This window comes from Pelophylax lessonae (genome assembly GCF_965119305.1).
Source record: "Pelophylax lessonae genome assembly, chromosome: 8".
Classification (NCBI taxonomy): domain Eukaryota; kingdom Metazoa; phylum Chordata; class Amphibia; order Anura; family Ranidae; genus Pelophylax; species Pelophylax lessonae.
Genome location: NC_138775.1, coordinates 81,943,324 through 81,964,476, shown reverse-complemented (window position 1 = coordinate 81,964,476; position 21,153 = coordinate 81,943,324). Strand labels below are relative to the sequence as shown.

The window sequence follows — 21,153 nt, the reverse complement described above, 5'->3', positions numbered from 1 at the left end:
CCTTTCACACGGCACACCGTCCAAAGAGGTCCGTTCTGCTCAGCGGGGGGATCGATCTGCCGATCCCCGCTGAGCAGGCGGATGACAGGTCCGTCTCTGCTCTGTGTGGAGACGGAGCTGTCAGATCACCGCTGTCCTCTATGGGGAGATCGGATGAGAACGGACCGCCTGTCCATTCTCATCTGATCCGCCAGACGGATGGAAAATAGGGTTTCCATCCGTTCGGATTTCACGGACAGGATCGAATCGGATAGCAGCGGATGTCAGTGGAGATGTCTCTGCTGACATCCGCTACCCAATAGGGATGCATGGAGCATCCAATCCGGTCCGCCTAAAAAACTGAAAGGAGGATCGAATCGCCCGTGTGAAAGGGGCCTAAGTCTCTGCAAATAAAAAAAAGTTTTGGGGGTTCTAAGTAATTTTCTAGCAAAAAATACTGATTTTAACTTGTAAAGTGACAGAAATAGGCCTGTTCCTTTAGTGGTTAAAGCGGAGTTCCACCCATTTTAATAAGTTGAGATGTACGTAATCCCCTTTAAAAATGCTTTTACCAATGCAAACTATTTTATTGTTATTGTAAGGAAATACCGTTTTTCTTCTTTATTCATCCGCACTTCCGGGTCCTGCTGCCTATAGGTGATTACGTCACTCGGCAATTCGCAAGGGCTCCTTGCATGTATCCCAGCAGCCCTTGCGAATTGCCTAGTGACGAAATCTCATGTTATTTCCAGACCGGCACCAGCTGTTCTCAGGGATGTATTGCATTCAGTCCGCGCTCCGCCCCGCCTCCTCTAAGTGAGCGCGGACTGAAAGCATTACATCCCATAGAGCTCACTGAGAGGAGGCGGGGCGGACTGAATGCAATACATCCCTGAGAACAGCTGGTGCCGGTCTGGAAATAACGCAAGATTTTGTCACTAGGCGATTCGCAAGGGCTGCTGGGATACATGACGCCGCTTTCCCAGGAGCCCTTGCGAATCGCCGAGTGACGTAATTGCCTATAGGCGGCAGGACCCGGAAGTGCGGATGAATAAAGAAGAAAAACAGTATTTCCTTACAAAAAAAAAAAAAGAGTTTGAATCCCCTTTAAAAATGCTTTTACCAATGCAGTCAGTGCATCTCATAATAAATGGGTGGAACTCCGCTTTGACATTAATGGCAAAGGTAAGGGCAGGGCATTTTTTTTTTTTCTTTAATACATACATTAAATTTTACTTACTTTTGTACTAGTCACTGTCACTCTGTGTCACAGTCACTGTCACTGAGTGACTGCTCAGAATCAGATTCTTCTCCTCGGTCGGTGCTGCTGGCTGCCTGGCTTAGTTGGAGAGAAGCTGGAGCCTGGAGGGAGGAGGTGGGTGGAGCCAGGCTCTAAGCCCGCGAGGAAGGAGACTTAGCCTCTGCTGTGGATGCTGGGGCATCGCTCTCCTCCTCCACTCCTTAGGACCGGTGAGGTGATCGGCGATTGGCATAGCAACCAGTGCACTCACTGCGGGCAGGCTGCGGCTTCTGTTCTGTATAGGCCAGCGGCGCGGCGGCAGGACTACAAGAGAAGCTTTCAGCTCCGCCGCGCTGCTGGCCTTCTCCTGCTAGGGACTCGGGGAGAAAGGAAGTTGGGAACTCTGGGCTGGTGCCGGACTGGAGAGTAAGTGGGTAATATTTTTTTTCCCCTGGATCCACCACTGCTTAACTGTGGAGCTCGATTGCCATTTGCCAATGAACACCAGAATTAGCAGGTTTGCCACTGTTGCCCTGTGCTTTTCAGAGAGCAGGTTTATCCTCAGCACATGTGACAGATGTGAAAGGGTCTGGGGAAGCTGTGGAGAACGCTATGCTGCCTGTAATAATGTTTGGCATGATTGGCTTGGTGGTGGGTCAGTGATGGTCTGAGGAGGCAAATCCATTCTTTCCTAGGTGTACATAATATAAATGGGTACTAACATTTTTTTTTTTTTTTTGATCCAGGGAATGTCCGATTGCCTCTCGGGGGATCAGGAAGGAACTTTTTTCCCCTGCTGTAGCAAATTGGATCATGCTTTGCTGGGGTTTTTTTCACCTTCCTCTGGATCAACTGCGGGTATAGGATTGTGTATATGGGATTGCATGGTTGGGTTTTCAATACTGTTTTTTTTTTTTGGTTGAGCCAGATGGACTTGTGTCTTTTTTCAACCTGACTAACTATGTGGCGAGAGTATGCAGCCAGTTCCTGGAGGATGAAGGAATTGATACCATTGAATAGCCCCCACACTTGCCTGACCCAAATCCAATAGAACACCTCTAAGACATTATGTTTTGGTCCAACCGCCAGGTTGCACCTCAGTCTGTTCAGGAGCTCAGTGATGCCCTGGTCCAGATCTGGGAAGAAATACCCCATGACACCATCCGTCGTCTCATTAGGAGCATGCACCGACATTCCCAGGCATGCATACAAGCACAGGGGAGCCATACAAACTACTGAGTACCATTTTGAGTTGCTGCAAAGAAATTTCAGCAAAATGGACTAGCCTGCTGCATAATGTTTTCATTTTTTAATTTTCGGGGTGTCTTTGAATTCAGCCCTCTGTAGGTTGAAAAATTTCTAGTTGTGTCACTACTATTTTCTGTGGTCACATTCGCTTATTACTGATTTACTGAGCGCTTTCTTAGTGGTTTATATGTTCTGTTTGGGCAATTCTATTTTTCCATTGGAATGTTTTTATTAGTTTTCTATGTGGAGGCTGTAACGGAACCGCGACTCAACAATGCGCTTGTTTCCTTCCGTCAGAATACTGCTTCCGCTTCCTTCAGTCTTGAACATAGATTTCAGATATTCTAGCCGCCCCCATACAAAACTTGCAGAGAATAGCTTGTATAAGGTCTGGAACATTTTGAAGCAAGCAATGAAGATCCCAGAAAAGAGGGGAGGGACCTTTGTGTCCCATGATGCACTCCAAGAAAAGGGTTTTACAGGTAAAGTTGACAGAAAAATCCTATTTTCTTTATCGTACATCATGAGACACAGAGCTGGTAATAATGACTATCTGGGATGTCCTAAAGCAATGCCAATGAGGGGAGGGAACACAGAAGCCCCAAAATTGCCACTGGGAAAGAAAGAGCTTATACTGCTGCCTGAAGTACGCTACTTCCCAATAGGGCCCCTTCTCTGGCTCTTACATCCACTTGGTAAAACTTTGTGAATGTATGAACTGAAGACCATGTAGCAGTTTGCAAATCTGAGCCATGGACACCTGATGATGCACTGCCCATGAAGCACTTACCCTCCTGATAGAGTCGGCTTTTAACCTAAAGGGTGGAACTTTACCCTTTAAGCCATATGCCTGAGCAATGACTTGACAAATCCACTTGGAAATAGTGGAACTAGTTGCCGCTTGGCCTTTCTTAGGCCCTTCTAGCAGGATAAAGAAAGCATCAATACTAGGAATCAGTGCTGACATTTTTAAATAGATTTTTAAATACCGTAGACTGCTTGTACTACATGAAAAGAAAGCAATCATTTCTCTTCTGTAGTCTGAGGACTCGGAAAAAAGAGTTAGAACAGTATCTTAGTTTAGATGAAAACTGGAAACCACCTTGGGCAAAAAAAGCCAGATGAGGACGTAAGACCACCCTGTCCTGATGAAGGATCAAAAATGGCTCTTTGCAGGAAAGAGCCGCCAATTCCGACACCCTTATAGCAAAGGTTATGGCAACCAAAAAGACCAATTTCCTTATTAAGAGAACCAAGGGAATATGCTTGATAAGCCCAAAGGGTTGCTTTTGTAGCACAGAGAGCACAAGATTTAGGTCCCAAGGACATAGGGGTGGCTTGACTGGCAGAACCATGCGAATCGCACCTTGCAAAAAAGCCTGCACCAAGGAGTGTGTTGCTAATGGATTCTGAAAGAAAATAGACAAGGCGGAGATCTGCCCCTTAATGGTTCCTAATGCCAGCTTCAAGACCACTCCTATTTGAAGAAAAGAGAATTCTTCCACCAATGACATACTTACGAGGATGCCATCTCTTGGATTCACACCAAGAAATGTAGGATCTCCAGACCTTATAATAGATTAGAGACGGGTTTTCTGGCATTTATCAACATAGCCATAGCTGGACCAGAGACCCCACGATCTCTTAAGATTCTGGTCTCAATAGCCAAACCGTCAACTTCAGCGACTGTAAAGTAGGGTGGAATATGAGACCTTAGGAGAGCAGGTCTGGACGACATGGAAGCATCCATGGCTCCTCCACTGCTAATTTTACGATTTCCACAAACCAAGGTCTCCTGAGCCAAGCCAGAGCCACTAGGAGCACCGGCTTCCCTTCCACCTGAGTTCTGCTCAACAGACGTGGCAAAAGCTGGACCGGAGGGAACGCATAGATAAGGTTGAACCAAAACCAAGGAATCACTAAGACATCCGTCCCGATCGGATCCCTGGTACTGGAAACAAACCTGTTGAGCTTGTTGTTGAACCTGGACGCCAATAGATCTATGTCGGGAGTACCCCACTGTTGGCAGATCAGTTGAAAGACCTTGGGATGCAGGGACCACTCCCCTGAAAACAACTGCTGGCGACTTAGAAAGTCTGCCTGCCAGTTGTCCACCCCCAGGATGAAAACCACTGACAGACATGGAACATGACTCTCTGCCCAAGACAGAATGTGGTTTACCTCCTTCTGCATGGATTGGCTTCTGGTTCCTCCCTGATGGTTGATATAAGAACTAGATGGTCCGGGAAACATCCCGTCTTAGACCTGGTCCTGACTGATTGTTGATCAGCAGGTCATCTAGGTAACCCATCACTGCGATGTCCTGAGACCTTAGAAGAGCCCACACCGGGGCCAAGACTTTTGTAAACATCTGGGGAGCTGTGGCTAAACTGAACGGGAGAGAAAAAAACTGAAAATGGGACTGCCTTACTGCAAAACGTAAAAACCTCTGATAGAGCCTGAAAATTGGTACATGGGAGGTATGCATCCTTGATATCTATGGAAGCCAGAAAATCTCCTCTTCCTAGAGAGGCTACCACAGAGCGGATTGATCCCATGCAAAAAGACTGAATGGTTAGATACTGGTTCAGAGCTTTGAGATCTAGAATAGGTCTTACCTCGCCATTTGGTTTTGGCAATGTAAAAAGATTTGAGTAAAAACCTGTGAACCTATCACTGGTTGGACCCTCCACAATCAAGTCCTGCACCCACATGTGTTCCAGTGTCTGGAACAAGGACTTCTTTTAAACAGGGACACCGAACCCAGAAATCGAGAAGGCGGAAACTCTCTGAACTATGTCATGTAGCCCTGTGCCACTGTGGACAATACTCACCTGTCCTTCACCACTCCTTCCCAAGTTTCTGAGAACTGTAGGAGCCTTCCCCCCACCTAAAAGAGTGGTGGCGCCCCTTCATAAGGCAGATTTGGAACCTGATTTAACAGGCCTTTGGACCCAGGGTTTTTTCTGACCTTGATTTTGAGGTCAACTAAAACCCTGACGGCTGAGGCCGTCGGAACTGCTTAGAAGCTGACGTGTTAGGAGGTACCGTAACACAAGATGGCTGTTTAAACCTTCTTTTAACTGGAAACAATGCACTTTTTTCCACCTGAAATCTTCTGGATTTAACCAAAACCTCACCAAAGACATTCCCCATGGAAAGGAAAAGCTGTCAGTAGTTTCTTACAAGGTAATTCTGCCGACCAATTCTTAAGCCATAGTACTAAGCCACAGCATATGAAAAGAGAGTAGAGCAACTCAGGAAATTTGTTGGATAGAATCCTTAGGGCATCTACCACAAAACACAAGGTGCAAGGAAACTCTGCCAAATCTTCAGAAGACTCCCCTTGAGAAAGGCAGACTTCCAGTCACCCTTTTAAACCATTCCTTTAAGGATTGGCAAACTCCTATAACCACTATATCTGGTTTAACCGCAGAGCCAGCGACGGCAAAGGAAGCTTTAAGTAAGGATTCCAACTTTTTATCTGCTGGATCCTTAAAAACCTGGTCATTATTAACCGGACAGGTCAAATTCTTGTTCACAGAAGAAATAGCATCATCTACCGAAGGCATATACCACTTCCTCTTGAATTTCTCCTCCATAGGATAAAGCAAAGAAAATCTCTTTGGAGGCATGGACAACCTGTGAGGATGATCCCAATCCTCATACACCAACTGTTTCAGCAGGGGGTGTAAAGGAAAAGCCTGGGAATTTTGCTGAGGGCGCAAAGAACCCAAAGAAGAAAAGAAGGCTTCTGACATTTCCAGAGGAGGTAATTTAAACCCTGTCCGAACCAGGCGAGGGACTAAATCAGTAGCCTCTGAGAGTGAGATGTTGAAAATGGTTCCTCAGAATCTGAGCCCTCAGAAGAGGAACCATCTTCAGCCTGCCCCTCTTCCAAATCATTAACAGCTACCTCCTTAACGTCTTCTGCCCAATCTGGCTTTAAACCAGAAACCCCTGCAGGAACTTGAGAGCCTAGGAGCTCTGCTGCATCCCTGCTGGGCCCGGGTACAGGAGAGGGGGATCTACCGCACTTTCTCCTGCCCTGTGAAACAGATGCAATCATTCCGGCTTTTTTACCTTCAAGGCTAGCCAAGACAGATGCCAGGTCATCCTTAGTAACATAGGTAGACACTGAGGCATTGGCGGTAGCAACAATACCTGATAGGCGTAAAGGCTCAGATTGACCAGTTGCTTCAGGCCTACGAGGGGAAGATAGCACAGCGGGAGCCAAACTAGGACTATTTATTCCTGATGCAGGAACACTTGTCCCTTTCCCTGCTGCGCCCCCCTCACTTCTTTTTCTGGAAGACATTGCTTTATATAAAGTAAGACCCAGAAGTAAGGTAATATCTTGTTGCACAAAAAGTAGACAAAGTCTGTGATCCAGCACTGTAAAGCTATCACAGAAAAACTACTCTTCTCCTACCATGTAGCCACGCCCAAGCTTCTAAATTCACATGCCCAAACAAAAACTGCAACCTGCTCTGTGTTCCATAGGTTCTGGTCAGCAGCTCAGTTTAACAGAGAAACAGTCACATCCAGCCAGCAGCACTGCTTAGAAGAGTGAGAAGCGATCCACGTGCATGCCAATGACGTCATCTGTGCACGCCCATAGAGATATATGGAGAAACAGAGCCAAGCTGACCGGAGAGTCCAGACACAGAAGGTACATAGGCATAATACATTTCTGCCGAACAGCGACATCTATTGGCCAAAACACAGTACTACAGCCAAGGAGAGAAAATGTGCAATTCCTTCCCCGCAAACACTTTTTTTTTTTTTTATTTTTTAAAGAGAGGGAAAAAGGAACAGACTTGCCAGTCCCAGAGCAGGGTCCTATAAAGGACCCAAATTTCACCCACCATGGGCTTTCTCAATCAGACCTTCAAGGACCTGGTACCCCTTTTTTCATGGGGTTCACAACTTTGAACCTGTAGAGCACCCTGCTCGCAAACTCAATGGAATAATAAATAACCAGGGTTCCATTTATCAGGGTCCAGCGCCCAGATGGGTCACATTACAGGCAAAACCTCGTATCTTCTTAGCCAAGGCTTGGGTATCATCCACTTAGCGCTTATCCATCCAAAAGGATCCGATCAAAATGCCCTTACTGGGACATCATTTAAGATGACCACCACCTTCATCACACTGGCGAAAAAACTGAGGTTCCTCCTGTATGGGAGGGGTTATATAGGAGGAACTTCCTGTCTATTGGTTGCCAGTGTCCAATCACCTAAAGGTAGCGTATAACCCAGATAGTCATTATTACGGGTTCTGTGTCCTGTGATGTACGATAAAGAAATCAAGATTTACACACTATTAGACAGGCAGCAAATAGGTTTAGGACCATAAATAAAATGTAAAGGTAACATGGAAAGGATTATGGTACTCAATACTCAATCTTGCAGTCCCTGTACAAGGAACCAATCAGTTCATGTGCTGACAAGGAACATGCGGACAGGAAGAGAAAGCAGAGTGACAGAGATAAGCTGATCAATGTGCTAATCAATGTGCTACTTCTCCTTTCACTGTCCAGTCACAGGCTGGGGAAGTTTCAGGAGGATCTGTCGCCGGAGTAAATGAGGACATCTAGTGGCAGAAAGAAAATCTCAGGATTAAAGCTGAATATTGCAGTTAAAGCTACATATGTTATTTTTTTAATGAGCTTTTCATTTTATCTTGTTATTTTTGGCAAGAGTTCTAAACTAAACTACGGATTTCTCACCTCTACTGCAACAGTCAGATGCCCCTGAGGTCCCTCGCCCGCATCTCCTCCCTGACATCCTTGGGTCATTATTGACTGGTGCAGGAGTCATGCATCCCGGCACACTGTTACTGTGCCAAAAATGTAAACTGAGAAGCGCATGTGCAGCTCAGTGTTCATTCTGCGGAAGATTGCAAACAGGCAGGCAAGTTTATTTTATTACAAATAATAAAAAAAAGTGCAGCACTAAATGTGTAGTAAAATACAATAACTTATTTTCCAAGGTAAAATCGGTATTCGCATATATGTATCAATTATCATAAATGTGACCAAAACATCCAAGGTCCACCTGTTTCTCCCCACTCCCTTATGTTTTACTTTCCTATTTCTGGTTTTCTAGTTTTTAATAGTATTTATGAGTTCTAAAATAGTGTTTTACATTCTACAATGGACATTTTATAAATGCAGATATTTTTGTGTAATTTCATTTTACTTTATTTGGGTAATTTATGCTGAGTTTTACATGTGTTTGTCAGGATAGAAAGTTCATATTGTATACAGTAGTAAAATGGCATAGTTTATATCATATAGTACATTTAGGGTTGACGAGATTGTAGTGTATATAATAGAAGGATTGGCCAGTCTTTCTCCGATATGTAATTTGATGGATTGGAGATACTTTGCACTTCAATGAAGCGGTTATTTGTTAAAATGTCACTAAATCCACATCATAAAAAACTACCAATAAATGCAGTATTACATGCTGTCCATACTCACGCACTCAGAGATTTGTTTTCTGTATCCTGCAAAACACCTGGTTGATCCTGCTGCTCTCTATCTCCACCTTTGTTCTTGTCCCTGATTCAGCCAGGGATTTTGCAGCTATGGTGGCAACTCTGCAGATGCTCAGTTTCCAGTGAGTTTCTATGCTGAGCATTTCCTTCTTATCACATCTGAGTAGCTTGTGACTATAGAGTCTAACATGTGGGCGTAAAGTGGTAAATGACAGCCCTCTCCCTCCCTCCTCCTTCATGCCAGCTAAACATAGTGGGGGTGGGATATTACATGTAGATTCATGGAAGTTTCACCTCCCTCTTATTCTAAGACATAGGCTGGAGGGAGCTGACACAGCCTGTGACTGGTAGAAATCTGCCCACACCATGTTATTTCCACAAAAAAAAAAAGATTGCAATTCAAATACATATTTGTATGACAAATTAAAACAGTTTATTGATATTATTTATTTTTAGTCTGTATTCCAAAGGCTGTTATTTTGGTTTAAAATGTGACCAGCAGCAGAGGACTGGAAGCTCCTTCTGCTTATGTTTCCCTGCAGACAGGCTGGGAAAGAGCTGGGTCATGTGACAGCTGTATATCGATTAAGAAAAGGGTACTTAGATGTTTTTTTTTTACTAAAATAATTACAGTGCCATCATCCACACACAGAAATAGAAGGGTCAATGTAAATCAAAAAGTGTGTGTTTATTATCACACGAATGTGGTTTCAAGGGCAAGGCTATATAAGCATCAGGTCTCCGATACTTTGAAGAAGTCCTGTTATGAATGCAGTGCGTCAAGTGGAGTTACGTCGCTGATGTGATCACACTGGAGGAGTGCACCACCGTTTACTATTTCACAGTAAAATACATTTCCCTCCACAGCATTGTGTTTAGCTTTTATTGATCTGGATTGTGGATGAATGCTGTTTTTTCTCTAATGGGACATGTGAGTGTTTTATTTCTACATGGGTATTTCAATACATATTGCAATGAGCACTATGGAATCTCATTTTTTCTTTCAAGCGAGGCGATGTATAAATAGGAGTTGGCCATTTTAGCTTTTGTGTGTCCACAAGCTGTATATAAGGGGAGGAGTTAAGAGATTTTAATAACTATTAATCAGCGCAATACCGTATCTAAAAAATATAACGCACATATTATCCTATATCCCAATATTAATGCACAAGTGCAAAAATTATTATTAATAATAAATTGCCGCTCGTATTAAAAAGTGCTTTCACTTCACTCCAATAAATATAACTGTAATGAAAATACAGCGCAATCTCAACTCATCTGTAAATAACCAACATGGTTTCTACAAAAAAAGATCTAAGTATCGAGAGTAAGGATCGATACAAAGTGACTAAATACAAAAAACTCAGAGTGAAATAAACATACAATGTATCTATTACAACATGTTCAAAAGGAAAAAAGTCTCCAGTGATATTCAATTGATCCAAAAAATAAATAGCCAAATGAACCCTGCCACCTCTGTGAGGGATGATACAGTAAACCCCCCTCCATTGCGGGGGTTACGTTCCGGACCCAGCCGCGAAAAGTGAAAATCCGCAAAATAGAAAAACCCTATTAAAATGCATTGTAAGCATGTTTTTTTTTTACTGTCACTGTACGTGTAAAAGCATTTTAAGGTCTTTAAACACACTTTTAAAACAATAGAAACGCATTTAAACACATAAAAGATACTGAGAGACATAGCAAGAGCTATGGAAAACACAAAAATATTTCATTTTTAATGATTTATATAGTAAAATAACATTACAAAAAAAAACGCAATATACCGCAAAAACTGAACCGCGATGGAGCGGGGGTTTACTGTAAACTCAAAAACAGGTGCTCAAAAAGACTCCACCACCAGTGATTCCTAGCAGCTCACCTCCAGCTTTGACACCTGTTTCACCAGAGAGTCCAAGAACGCTGTTCACCGTTCGGGATGGTCAAACTTTGAATGGATGGATTGATGGAAGTCTCTGGATGTATCAGGACCTCTGTTTTTCCCCATATAGAATAGTTCACCATAGGGAGCAAAAACAATATGTCTAGTGCTCTCTGTAAAAACTTGTATTATCACACAAATGAAAAGAGCTCACTCACATAATGTAGCACTAAGCTGTGCCAGCTGTAATATGCTTCTAGTGTATATCCACTGGCTTTCAGTCGTGAAAATCGGTAATGGTCATGGGTATAGCCAAATGTCAGCTCCTGCCTCCAGACATGTTGTGAAACTTCTTCAGTGGGGTCCTGATACATCCAGATACATCACTGGTGGTGGAGTCTTTTTGAGCCCCTGTTTTTGAGTTGATTATCTCACACAGAGGTGGTAGGATTATCCGGTGATCTTTTGGACTGATTACATTTATTATCCCTCACAGAGGTGATAGGATTCATTTTCTTATTTATTTTTTGGATCGATTGAATATCACTGGAGACTTTTTTCCTTTGAACATGTTGTAATAGATACATTGTATGTTTATTTCACTTGGAGTTTTTTGTATTTAGTCACTTTGTATCGATCCTTATTCAAGATACTTAAAGATCTTTTTATATAGAAACAATGTTGGTTATTCACAGATGAGTTGAGATTGTGCTGTATTTTCATTACAGTTAGAGTTAGAGATTTTAACCCCTTTGTACCCATCAAGCACTTATAGACTTCCTGTAGTTTAAGGGGTCTGTCCCCAAAGGGGAGCAAATTTGGTACAATGGGTGGAGAGTGTGCACACACTATTATTGTTTGTTACAAAGATCATCTGGGATATCTGTGCAGGAAGGTTGTGGAGGATTGTGAGGGCTTTTTTTTATGTTACATGAGAGTGGTTTTATTTGTGTGGTGATTTAATTATTATTGCAGTAAGCACTATGGTATTGCTTCTTTTTCTCCAAGTCAAGCCATGCATTGAAAGCAATTGGTGATTCCAATCCTTCTGTGTCCATAAGTTGTGTAGGAGGAAGAATTGGAGAGTATAACCTTTTATCCATCAAGTGCTTATAGACTTCCTGTAATTTATGAGGCCTATTTTCAAAGGTGAGCAGATTTAGGGCATGGGGTGGAAAGTGTACACATTTTGCAGTTGTCTGGGAATGAAAAGAGCACTGTGAAGATCACCTGGCAGTATTCATGCAGAGACATTGAAGGATTGTAGAGTCTTGCACTGATTCACTGACTGGATAACTTTTTTTGAGGCTACGGAGCCTTTGTTGCAATACCTTCATTTTAGATGTTTTGGTATTCATATCATATTATCTATTATATTCATGATATTTGATACATATGCAAACACCGATTTCAGTTTGAAAATCATGTTTTGTACTTTACTACACATTATTAACGCTGCACTTTAATTTGGTATTTTGGGTCTACTGGTGTAAAACATTTCTTTAGTGCTGGCATGCTAGGTATTTAGGCATGATAGTGCATACCTTATATTTTGATTTTTTTTGCCAAGTATATTTTATTGCAGAAGAGACATTGCATGGGAGTCTGCCTGTTTGCATTTTATTCCTGACTTTAGTTCTGATTTAAAATTGATCATATGGGTTACAATTTTACTGTTCTATCTCCTTTAGATCTGCCAACAACTGTGTAATGTGAGGGCCTAACTGATACAGTTGGAAGAATTGTTTAAGTAGGTCCTCCCATTACAGAGTTTTGGTAAATCTAGATTGTACAGTGATTGCATAATTAACTATAACATTTTGGGCTTAAAACTCTGTGGTGTGAAAGGCACAGCTAGATACTGCCATGAGAAGCAGATCCATTGCATGATTCAGACTTCTAATGTTCACTTATGAGTATGTGTATAAATATAGATATATTTGAGTTGTATACATAGTAACCTTTTAACAAGAGGTCCATAGTTGTATATTGCAGACCTTCAAGAGTTTGAGTGTCAAAATTACCACTCTGGAGGCCAAAATTCCTGTAACATTATTACCTTTTCACCGGATTTTCCAGGGCAATGCTGGAGGAAGAGGGCATCGGGAATCTGACACACTGTGATTTTTCAATCATTACACACTTTGGCTCTGTTGGGAAGAACAGCAAAAGTATATATATTTATTTGTCTGAAGTAAAGCGCTTAATGTGGTTTACAAAAACAAGCTTTGGTCTGTGCACAAGCTTTTGAGAATATACACTTGCTTTTTGTTAGCTGCAAATATCTTTAGCACCTATACTCACAGGTTCATACCTAGTTAATAAGTAGGCAGAATCCACATACACTGGTGGAGGTATCCTCATTCTTCACCAGGAAACCACTTCTGTCATAAGACCACATGACATAACCCATGTACTGTTTACACTAAGGTAATGGCCTTGCTTGGATGACACACACATATACTGTATAAATATATTAATCATTATCTACCAAATAAATTGTTTCCACTAAACATGCACAGTATAATAGAATTTTTATTTTTATTGTTTTCGTGGAGTCCATTGAGAGATAGGAAGTCTTAAACCTTCGGATTATATTCAAAGATAGGACTGAAAATTCCAAGTGGGTTTGTCCAGTCCCCCTACACACTGAATGCTGGATTTAGGAGCTCATCCCGCTCAAGCAAATACAGAGCAAAGCAAAAAGATTAATGAAAGCAGTTGGCTTCTGTCATAGTCCCCACCCTAGGCCATGCCCCTGCAGAGGTGGGGGCTAAAATGCTTTGATTAATTTTTATGGTAAGACTTTATGAACGTGCTTTGTTTTTCGTTTTAGTTTTTGGGATATACTGCTGCCTACAGTAGGATTTAATACTGGCAAACAAAAAACTGCAGATCATTCCTTTCATTACCAGCATGTCTCAGTTTTATAGAAAAGCAGTACCAAGAGCATGACTATAAATAGAGAGGGATGGGATTGTGTCCCTCAATGGACTTCAAGTAAGGGATTAGGGAAAAAGTGGTGTTGAGATCACCAGCACAGCATAAGGCTGCCAGTTCAGACACTGACCTCACAGATGTATTAGATACAAAAAAAGCAAGTGTCAATGAGAGAAGACCGAGGAATATTTCGAATTGGTTTAAATTGTGGCTTCTAAATCGCAGAGAGAAAACCAGATTCAGATCCCACAGGAGAATGTATAGAGTAAATACACGGGAGACCCCTTGCACGAAAACCTTAATCTAAGACTGAGGTCAATAGTCTTGGAAACAGAACAGAAAGAGCAGAGACTTGACCTTCTGGTCCAGGCCCAACTTCAGGAAGGAGAGGATTTGTCCCATGGCGAAACTCTTGGGTGAAAGCCCTACACTCACACTAAACATTGTAAGCCTTCTACCTTGTGGGAAGTGTACTTCCTAGCCTTAAACATTTTAGGAATCACAGCCCATAGAATCTGGGCTTCAATGGCCATGCCGTTAAAGCCAGCAAAGAAGGAGGGCAAAGCCCCTGGGACAGTGGATTCAAACAATCTCCCTGAAGTCTTACCATGTTGATGTAATACATTCACCTGAGCCAATCTGGAGCAATGAGGATCACTGGAATAGGGGAAAAAATGTGGGTGAGGAAAGCCAAACATAAGCGTGTACTAATCCCATGGAGCCATCAAAGCATCCACTGCTTCCAAAAGTGAATGCCTGCAGTTGGATACCAACCTGTCTAGTTTATTGTTGAACCTGGAGTCCAGGAGGTCCACATCTGGTGTCATCCATCTTTGATACAGGTCCTAGAAGCTTTCAGCTGAAGAAATCTGCCTGACAATCATCAGCTTCTGGAATGTACAAGGCTGGAGCACACAGTTCCGCTCAGGACAAGATATGCTCTAGCTCTCTTGCTGTAGCAAGGCTCTTGGTTCCTCCCTAATGTACTGTATGTCATTGCCAGACTGAATCTTGAAAGTTGGTCCAACACTGGGGGGGACAGACAAATCAACTGAAGGCAGAAGGTTTTTTATCTTATTGCATTCTCCCTCCTCATTGGCTGAGACAACTGCGGGTGCATTGCTGTTAATCAAAGTCAGTAAGCCAATGAGGAGAGCGAGGGGGAAGGCCCAAGCTGCGGCTGCATTTCCAAATCAATAGACAGAGCAGCGGCTCGGCTTGAGTGCCCCCCATAGCAAGCTGCTTGCTGTGGGGGCACTCAGCAGGAGGGAGGGGCCAGAAGTGCCAGCGAGGGACCCAAGAAGGAGGAGGATCTGAGCTGCTCTGGGCAAAACCATTGTACAGAGCAGGTAAGTATAACATGTTTGTCATTTTTCCCATGGCAAAACTCTTGGGTGAAAGCCCCTACACTCACACCAAATATAGTATACCTTCTACCTTGTGGGAAGTGTACTTCCTAGCTTTAAACATTTTAGGAATCACAGACTCAGAGCTGCCCAGCCCCTAAGAACCTGGGCTTCAATGGCTTTGCTGTTAAATCTAGCAAGGAAGGAGGGCAAAGCCCTTGGGACAGTGGATACGAACAATCTCCCTGAAGTCTTACCATGTTAATGTAATACATTCACCTGTGCCAAGCAATGAGGATCACTAGAAAGGGGAAAAAATTTGGATGAGTAAAGGTATAAATCAGGGTGTACTGATTCCATAGAGCCACCAAAGTATCTACTGCTTCCAACATTGAATGCCTGGTTGGATACAAACCTGCCTAATTTATTGTTGCACCAGGAGACCAGGAGGTCCACATCTGGTGCCATCCAGCCTTCAGCTAAGGAAATCTGCCTGCCAATCATCTACATCTGGAATGTACAAGGCTGAAGTGCACAGTTCTGCTCAGGACAAGATCTGCTCTCTCTCTCTTGATGTAGCAAGGCTCTTGGCTCCTCCCTAATGTGCTGTAAGCCAATGAGGAGATACAGTTGGCAGGGCCAAGCTGCGGCTGTGTTTCAGAATGGACACCCAGAGCAGCGGCTCGGCTTGGGTGCCCCCCATAGCAAGCTGCTTGCTTTGGGGGCAGAAGGGAGGGGCCAGAAGGGAGGGACCAGAAGCACCGGCGAGGGACCCGAGAAGAGGAGGATCTGGGCTGCTCTGGGCAAAACCATTGTACAGAGCAGGTAAGTATAACATGTTTGTTATTTAACAAAAAAAAAAAAAAAAAAAAAACAAGACTTTACCATTGCTTTAGGCTACATTCACACCTGAGCGTAGCGTTTTTCGCGCGTTTTTTTACCGCAATTTTACCGCGATTTTTGCGGCGTTTTTTACCGCGATTTTACCGCGATTTTTACCGCGATTTTTGTGCAGGCGTTTTTAGATTGAATAGAGATCAATGGAAAACGCCTGTAATCTGCCCAAAAAGAAGCTCATGTACTTTTTTGAGCGTTGGGCGTTTTGTATACAGCGTCAAAACGCTCAGATGTGAACAGGGGCCATTGAAATGAATAGGATTTGTCTTGTTGGGCGTTTTGAGAGCTGATCCTAGAGCAGAAAAACGCCCCAAAAACGCCCCAAAACGCCTACATGTGAACGGTGCCTTAAGATTCCCCCAACCACCAAGTTCCCTGCGCCAAAGGGATGCCCAGGATTCCTCTCGCCCCAATAGGCTGCTGTTTGTCATGAGAATTTTCCTATACATTGAAGAAAGAACTTCCCTGACTCCAGAACACAATTACCCTAAGGCACCAAGATAGGAATAGCTTGGTCTTTGGTCTCAATCGAATCGGCCATCAGCCTTAAGATTCATGCAAAAGTGGAGAGTTGGATCATTTCTGGATTGAAGAGTTTGAAACAGACTGGAGAGTCTGAAGCTTTTCCTAAGAAAGGAACACTCTGGACCATGAGGAGTTCAAGACCAGACCCAGATATTCTAAGTGAACACACTGTTTCAACAACAGTTTTTTTAAAGTTCAGGATCAACCCAAACTTTTGTTATGTCTGGACAGTCAAGAATATATTGCCTGACAGAGCTCTCACTGACTGTTCTCTCAACAGCAAGTTGTCTAAGAATCTCTCAATGGGGATGCCCTGAGAGTGCAAAGGGATTTACACAGGAGCCAGCACCTTGGTGAACACTAGAGGAGCCCAGAAGGGCTAAATGGCATGGCCATGCGTTAGACCAGGCTACAGTTGGTAGTCTTCATCCCACTTTTTCCTTCCGTTGGGCGATGGATTTCATCAGATACTTGGGTATTAACATTACGCCGCAACCTGCATCCCGCTTATGCTGCCAACTTTGACTTCCTGCTCACGCAGCTGCGAGCTGATCTACTTCACTGGGATACACTCATCCTACCACGCTTTGGCTGTTGTAGCGCTTAAAATGAAGGTGTTGCCCAGGATTCTATATATGATGCAGGTGCTCCCAATCCGCTTACCAACCTCTTTTTTCAAACGCTAAACTCCATGTTCAGTGACTTTGGTCATATCAGAAACCGGTTCCAGCTCCAGCTTCTCCATCTCCCCAGATCCCGTGGTGGGGTAGGATTGCCTGATGTTCAGGCCTACTACAGAGCAGCCCACCTAACCTGATTAGTGGACTGGCACTGTCAAACAGAGGTGAAGCAATGGGTGGCCATGGAAATGGAGGACTGCGGCAATACAGCGAAAAGCTGGCCATGGATTGCCTCCCCATTGCCAAGGAAACTCACTAGTCACCCCACTTTGGGTGGCACACTTCAGGTGTCTAGAGAGGCTTTTCGAGGCACCCCGATCTCCCCTTTACCATCTCCTATGATCCCTATCTTTGGCAATCCCGAGTTCACGCCTGGCCTTCAGAGCCCCTGGTTCTCTCACACTTGGTACCGGGCGGCTGTTGTCACCTTTGTGACTTCTTGGGGCCGGATAGAAATCTCTCCACGACCGCTATTGCCTCTGCTTCAGATACCCCTTTGGATTTCTGAAGCAGTCTTCAACGTCGCCATTATCTTTGTAGATGCCTTCGCTCCTCAGCTTAAAGAGTTGGAAAGTATGTGCCACGGGGGGAACCTATTCATTACAGCTTGTCTATTATCTATGGTGCTCTGATCCTGACTTCTATCCTTCCTTTCTCGCGCGGTGGGAATCCGACTTCACAACGACGGTCACAGACTCGCAAAAAGAGTAGATCCTCCACTTGGCACAAAAATCCTCCAATGCTACCAAAGTCCAAAAAAAACAGCTATAAAGATCATGATAAGGTGGTCCAGGGTTCCTACAACTCTACACTGCTTCTTTCCGCAGCTGCCAGATACATGTTGGTGTTGTAATGCGGACTGGAGCACCGTGTTGCATATATTTTGGGATTTCCCGAGACTTAAACCTTTCTGGCAAGCAGTAACCAGCAACATCAAACATCTGACCAATGTAGATTTGGTGGATGACCCTGCGGCATGTCTGCTCCACCTTACGCAATGGCCCATAAAAAAATACTTCTATTACCATCAAGCTACTGAATGCTGCCAAGGCCTGCATCCCTTTGTGTTGGAAGTCTGTGAATCCGCCTATGAGGTCTCTCTGGGACATGGAAGACCTTACGGCCACCCATCATAACCTAGAAGAGTCTTTTCGTGACACTTGCAGGCCATGGTGGCATTCCGTTTTTTTTACTGATGCCTACCTCCAGGAGTTCTCACAACACAGTGCCCCACTATAAGGGCTGTCTGATGGCCCTGGGTGGGGGAACCATTGTCTGCGGCCCCTCGTTTCCCTTCCGCCCTTCCTACCTTCTCTTCTGCATCTTCTCCTCCTCATTTTCCTCTTTTCTCAAGTTCTTCTTCCCCTATTCCCTATAACATTGCTTTTCCCCTTTTGTCTTCCTCTAAACTTCAATTCACGATCCCTTCCCCTGCAGTCTCTATACTGCTATTTAGAGGAGATTCAACTCCCCGCAGAACGAAACTCTACATACATTAAACCTCTGTAGATCATCTGACTGCAGGGAGTTTCGTTTAAACCCTGGCTCTTTCAACTACATCTCTCATTGGATTGCATTATCAAGTCAGGATGGTTTCCTTACATGGGAACATTTGGAACCAAACATCAATATGAACTCCGAGCATCACTTAACCACTTACCGCATAGTAACGTACCGATACGTCGGTACATTTTGCGGGTTTATACCGGGATGATGCCTCTAGTTAGAGGCATCATCCCAGTACCGTGGTTTGAAGCCGACGGTCGGCTTTCCGTCGGTAACGACCGATGCGGCTCGGGAGCCGCTCGATCGTTACCCGGGGGGGCGGGAGGGGACGTCCCCCCCCTCCCGCCGCCTTCCGTGGCTTTGCCCGCCCGCCGGCTGGATGGAGTCCAGATGAATGCCGGAAACGGCATCGATCGGGGCTCCGATGACGTAACCCGGAGGCGGCGTCCATGACGTCACTTCCGGGTTACTGTGCTGCAAAAGGCGGCAAATTTAAAAAACGGCTGTATGCAAAAATGCCGTTTTCGGATAGGTACTGTACATGTAAAGTAAACTTTTTTATATATTTACAGAAGACAGAAAATCTCTCTAATAAAGAGAAGCAGTGGCAGTTCTGGTAAATTCCATCCAGAATTTTTGGACCTGAATAAAAAAAAACATTCAGAGTTTAGAAATTGAGGATCTAAAAAGTGTGGCGTCCATTTGCATTAAGCCCCCTTTACTCTGATACCCCTAACAAAAATCTAGTAGAACCAATTGCCTTCAGAAGTCACCTAATTAGTAAATAGAGTCCCACCTGTGTGTAATTTAATCTTAGTATAAATACAGCTGTTCTGTGAAGCCCTTAGAGGTTTGTTAGAGAACCTTAGTGAACAAACGCATCATGAAGGCCAAGGAACACACCAGACAAGTCAGGTATAAAGTTGCGTAGAAGTTTAAAGCAAGGTTAGGTTACAAAAAAATATACCAAGCTTTGAACATCTCACGAAGCACTGTTCAATCCATCATCTGAAAACAGAACGAGAATGGCACTCCTGCAAAACTACAGCATCGAGACTTGGCCGTCAACCTAAACTGACAGACCGAGCAAGGAGAGCATTAATAAGAGAAGCAGGGCAGAGACCCATGGTAACTCTGGAGGGGCTGCAGAGATTCACAGCTCAGGTAGGAGAATCTGTCCATAAAACAACGATTAGTAATGCACTTCACAAATCTGGCCTTTACTAAAGAGTGGCAAGAAAAAAGCCATTGTTGAAAGAAAGCCATTAAAAAGTCCAATTTGCAGTTTACGATAAGCCACATGGGGGACACTGCAAACATGTGGAAGAAGGTGCTCTGGTCAGATGAGACCAAAATCTAACTTTTTAACTTAAAAGTAAAACGCTATGGGTGGTGGAAAACTAATACTGCACATCACCCTGAACACACCATCCCCACCGTGAAACATGATGGTGGCAGCATCATGTTGTGGGGATGCTTTACTTTACAGCAGGGACAGGAAAGCTAGTCAGAGTTGATGGGAAGATGAATGGAGCCAAATACAAGGCAATCTTAGAAAAAAAAACTGTTAGAGTCTGCAAAAGACTTGAGACTGGGGCGGAAGTTCACCTTCCAGCAGGACAATGACCCTAAACACATAGAGCTCAAATGGAATGGTTTAGATCAGGCATGACCAAAGTCTGGCCCTCGGGCAAATTGCGGCCCCCAGGCCGCTTTAATACGGCCCCACAGATAATTTGGAAAAATCTATTGTGTCCCCTGTGAATCCCAGAGCGCTGCTCAGGACCACTGGGATCTCTGGATCTTTCAACACCCATGTTACTTGTGAATACACTAAATGTTAACACCCACCGCCCGTCCCCACCAGCTTTATGTCCCTTGCTCAATATGGCCTCAGACTTAAGGCCCGTACACATGATACGAAAATCGGAAGTAAAGTTGTGTCCGATGAACGATCTGCTGATTTTCGGATTGTTAGTATAGTGCTTTCGACAGCCGATAACAAATTTTCAGACGAAAAAATCTGGATGTGCAGGCTATAAAATTTTTATCGTACGTCAACACAACGTCCGATTTTCGTTTAATTAGTACAGTTATCGTCCGAAAAAAATCGTAAGAGCAAGACTAGGCATGCTTAGAAACGAAAGAACACATACAAAACAATTCGACACATAACATCACTTCTGAAGTTGAATTCTGTCATAGGGGAATTTTCGTATGAAAGTAACCTCTTCACTTTTCGATACGAGACTAGCATGCAACAAAAATCGCACGCGAGATCGTTCGATAATCTGATCGTGTGTACGAGGCTTTAGCCTGATAAGGGAGCACTAAAAAACACAAAATAAATTTGGCGCTAGTATGACAGGACCAGCGCCCTCTCCATGATAACTGGCATAACACCTGTGA

At 43.8% G+C, this 21,153-nt stretch overlaps 1 protein-coding gene across 3 annotated transcripts in view; it reads right to left on the bottom strand.

The window, feature by feature from the left end:
* Positions 1-21,153, bottom strand: part of CFAP92 (cilia and flagella associated protein 92 (putative)) — a 194,734-nt gene that overhangs the window by 137,248 nt on the left and 36,333 nt on the right. For all 3 annotated transcript variants that reach the window (XR_014225599.1, XM_082265897.1, XM_082265898.1), the window contains exon 5: positions 12,910-13,000. Coding sequence is in view for 2 of the 3 variants with exons in the window: in XM_082265897.1 (XP_082122023.1) it covers positions 12,910-13,000 (91 nt within the window). In the remaining variant the exon portion in view is untranslated. The remainder of the gene's footprint in view (positions 1-12,909; positions 13,001-21,153) is intronic.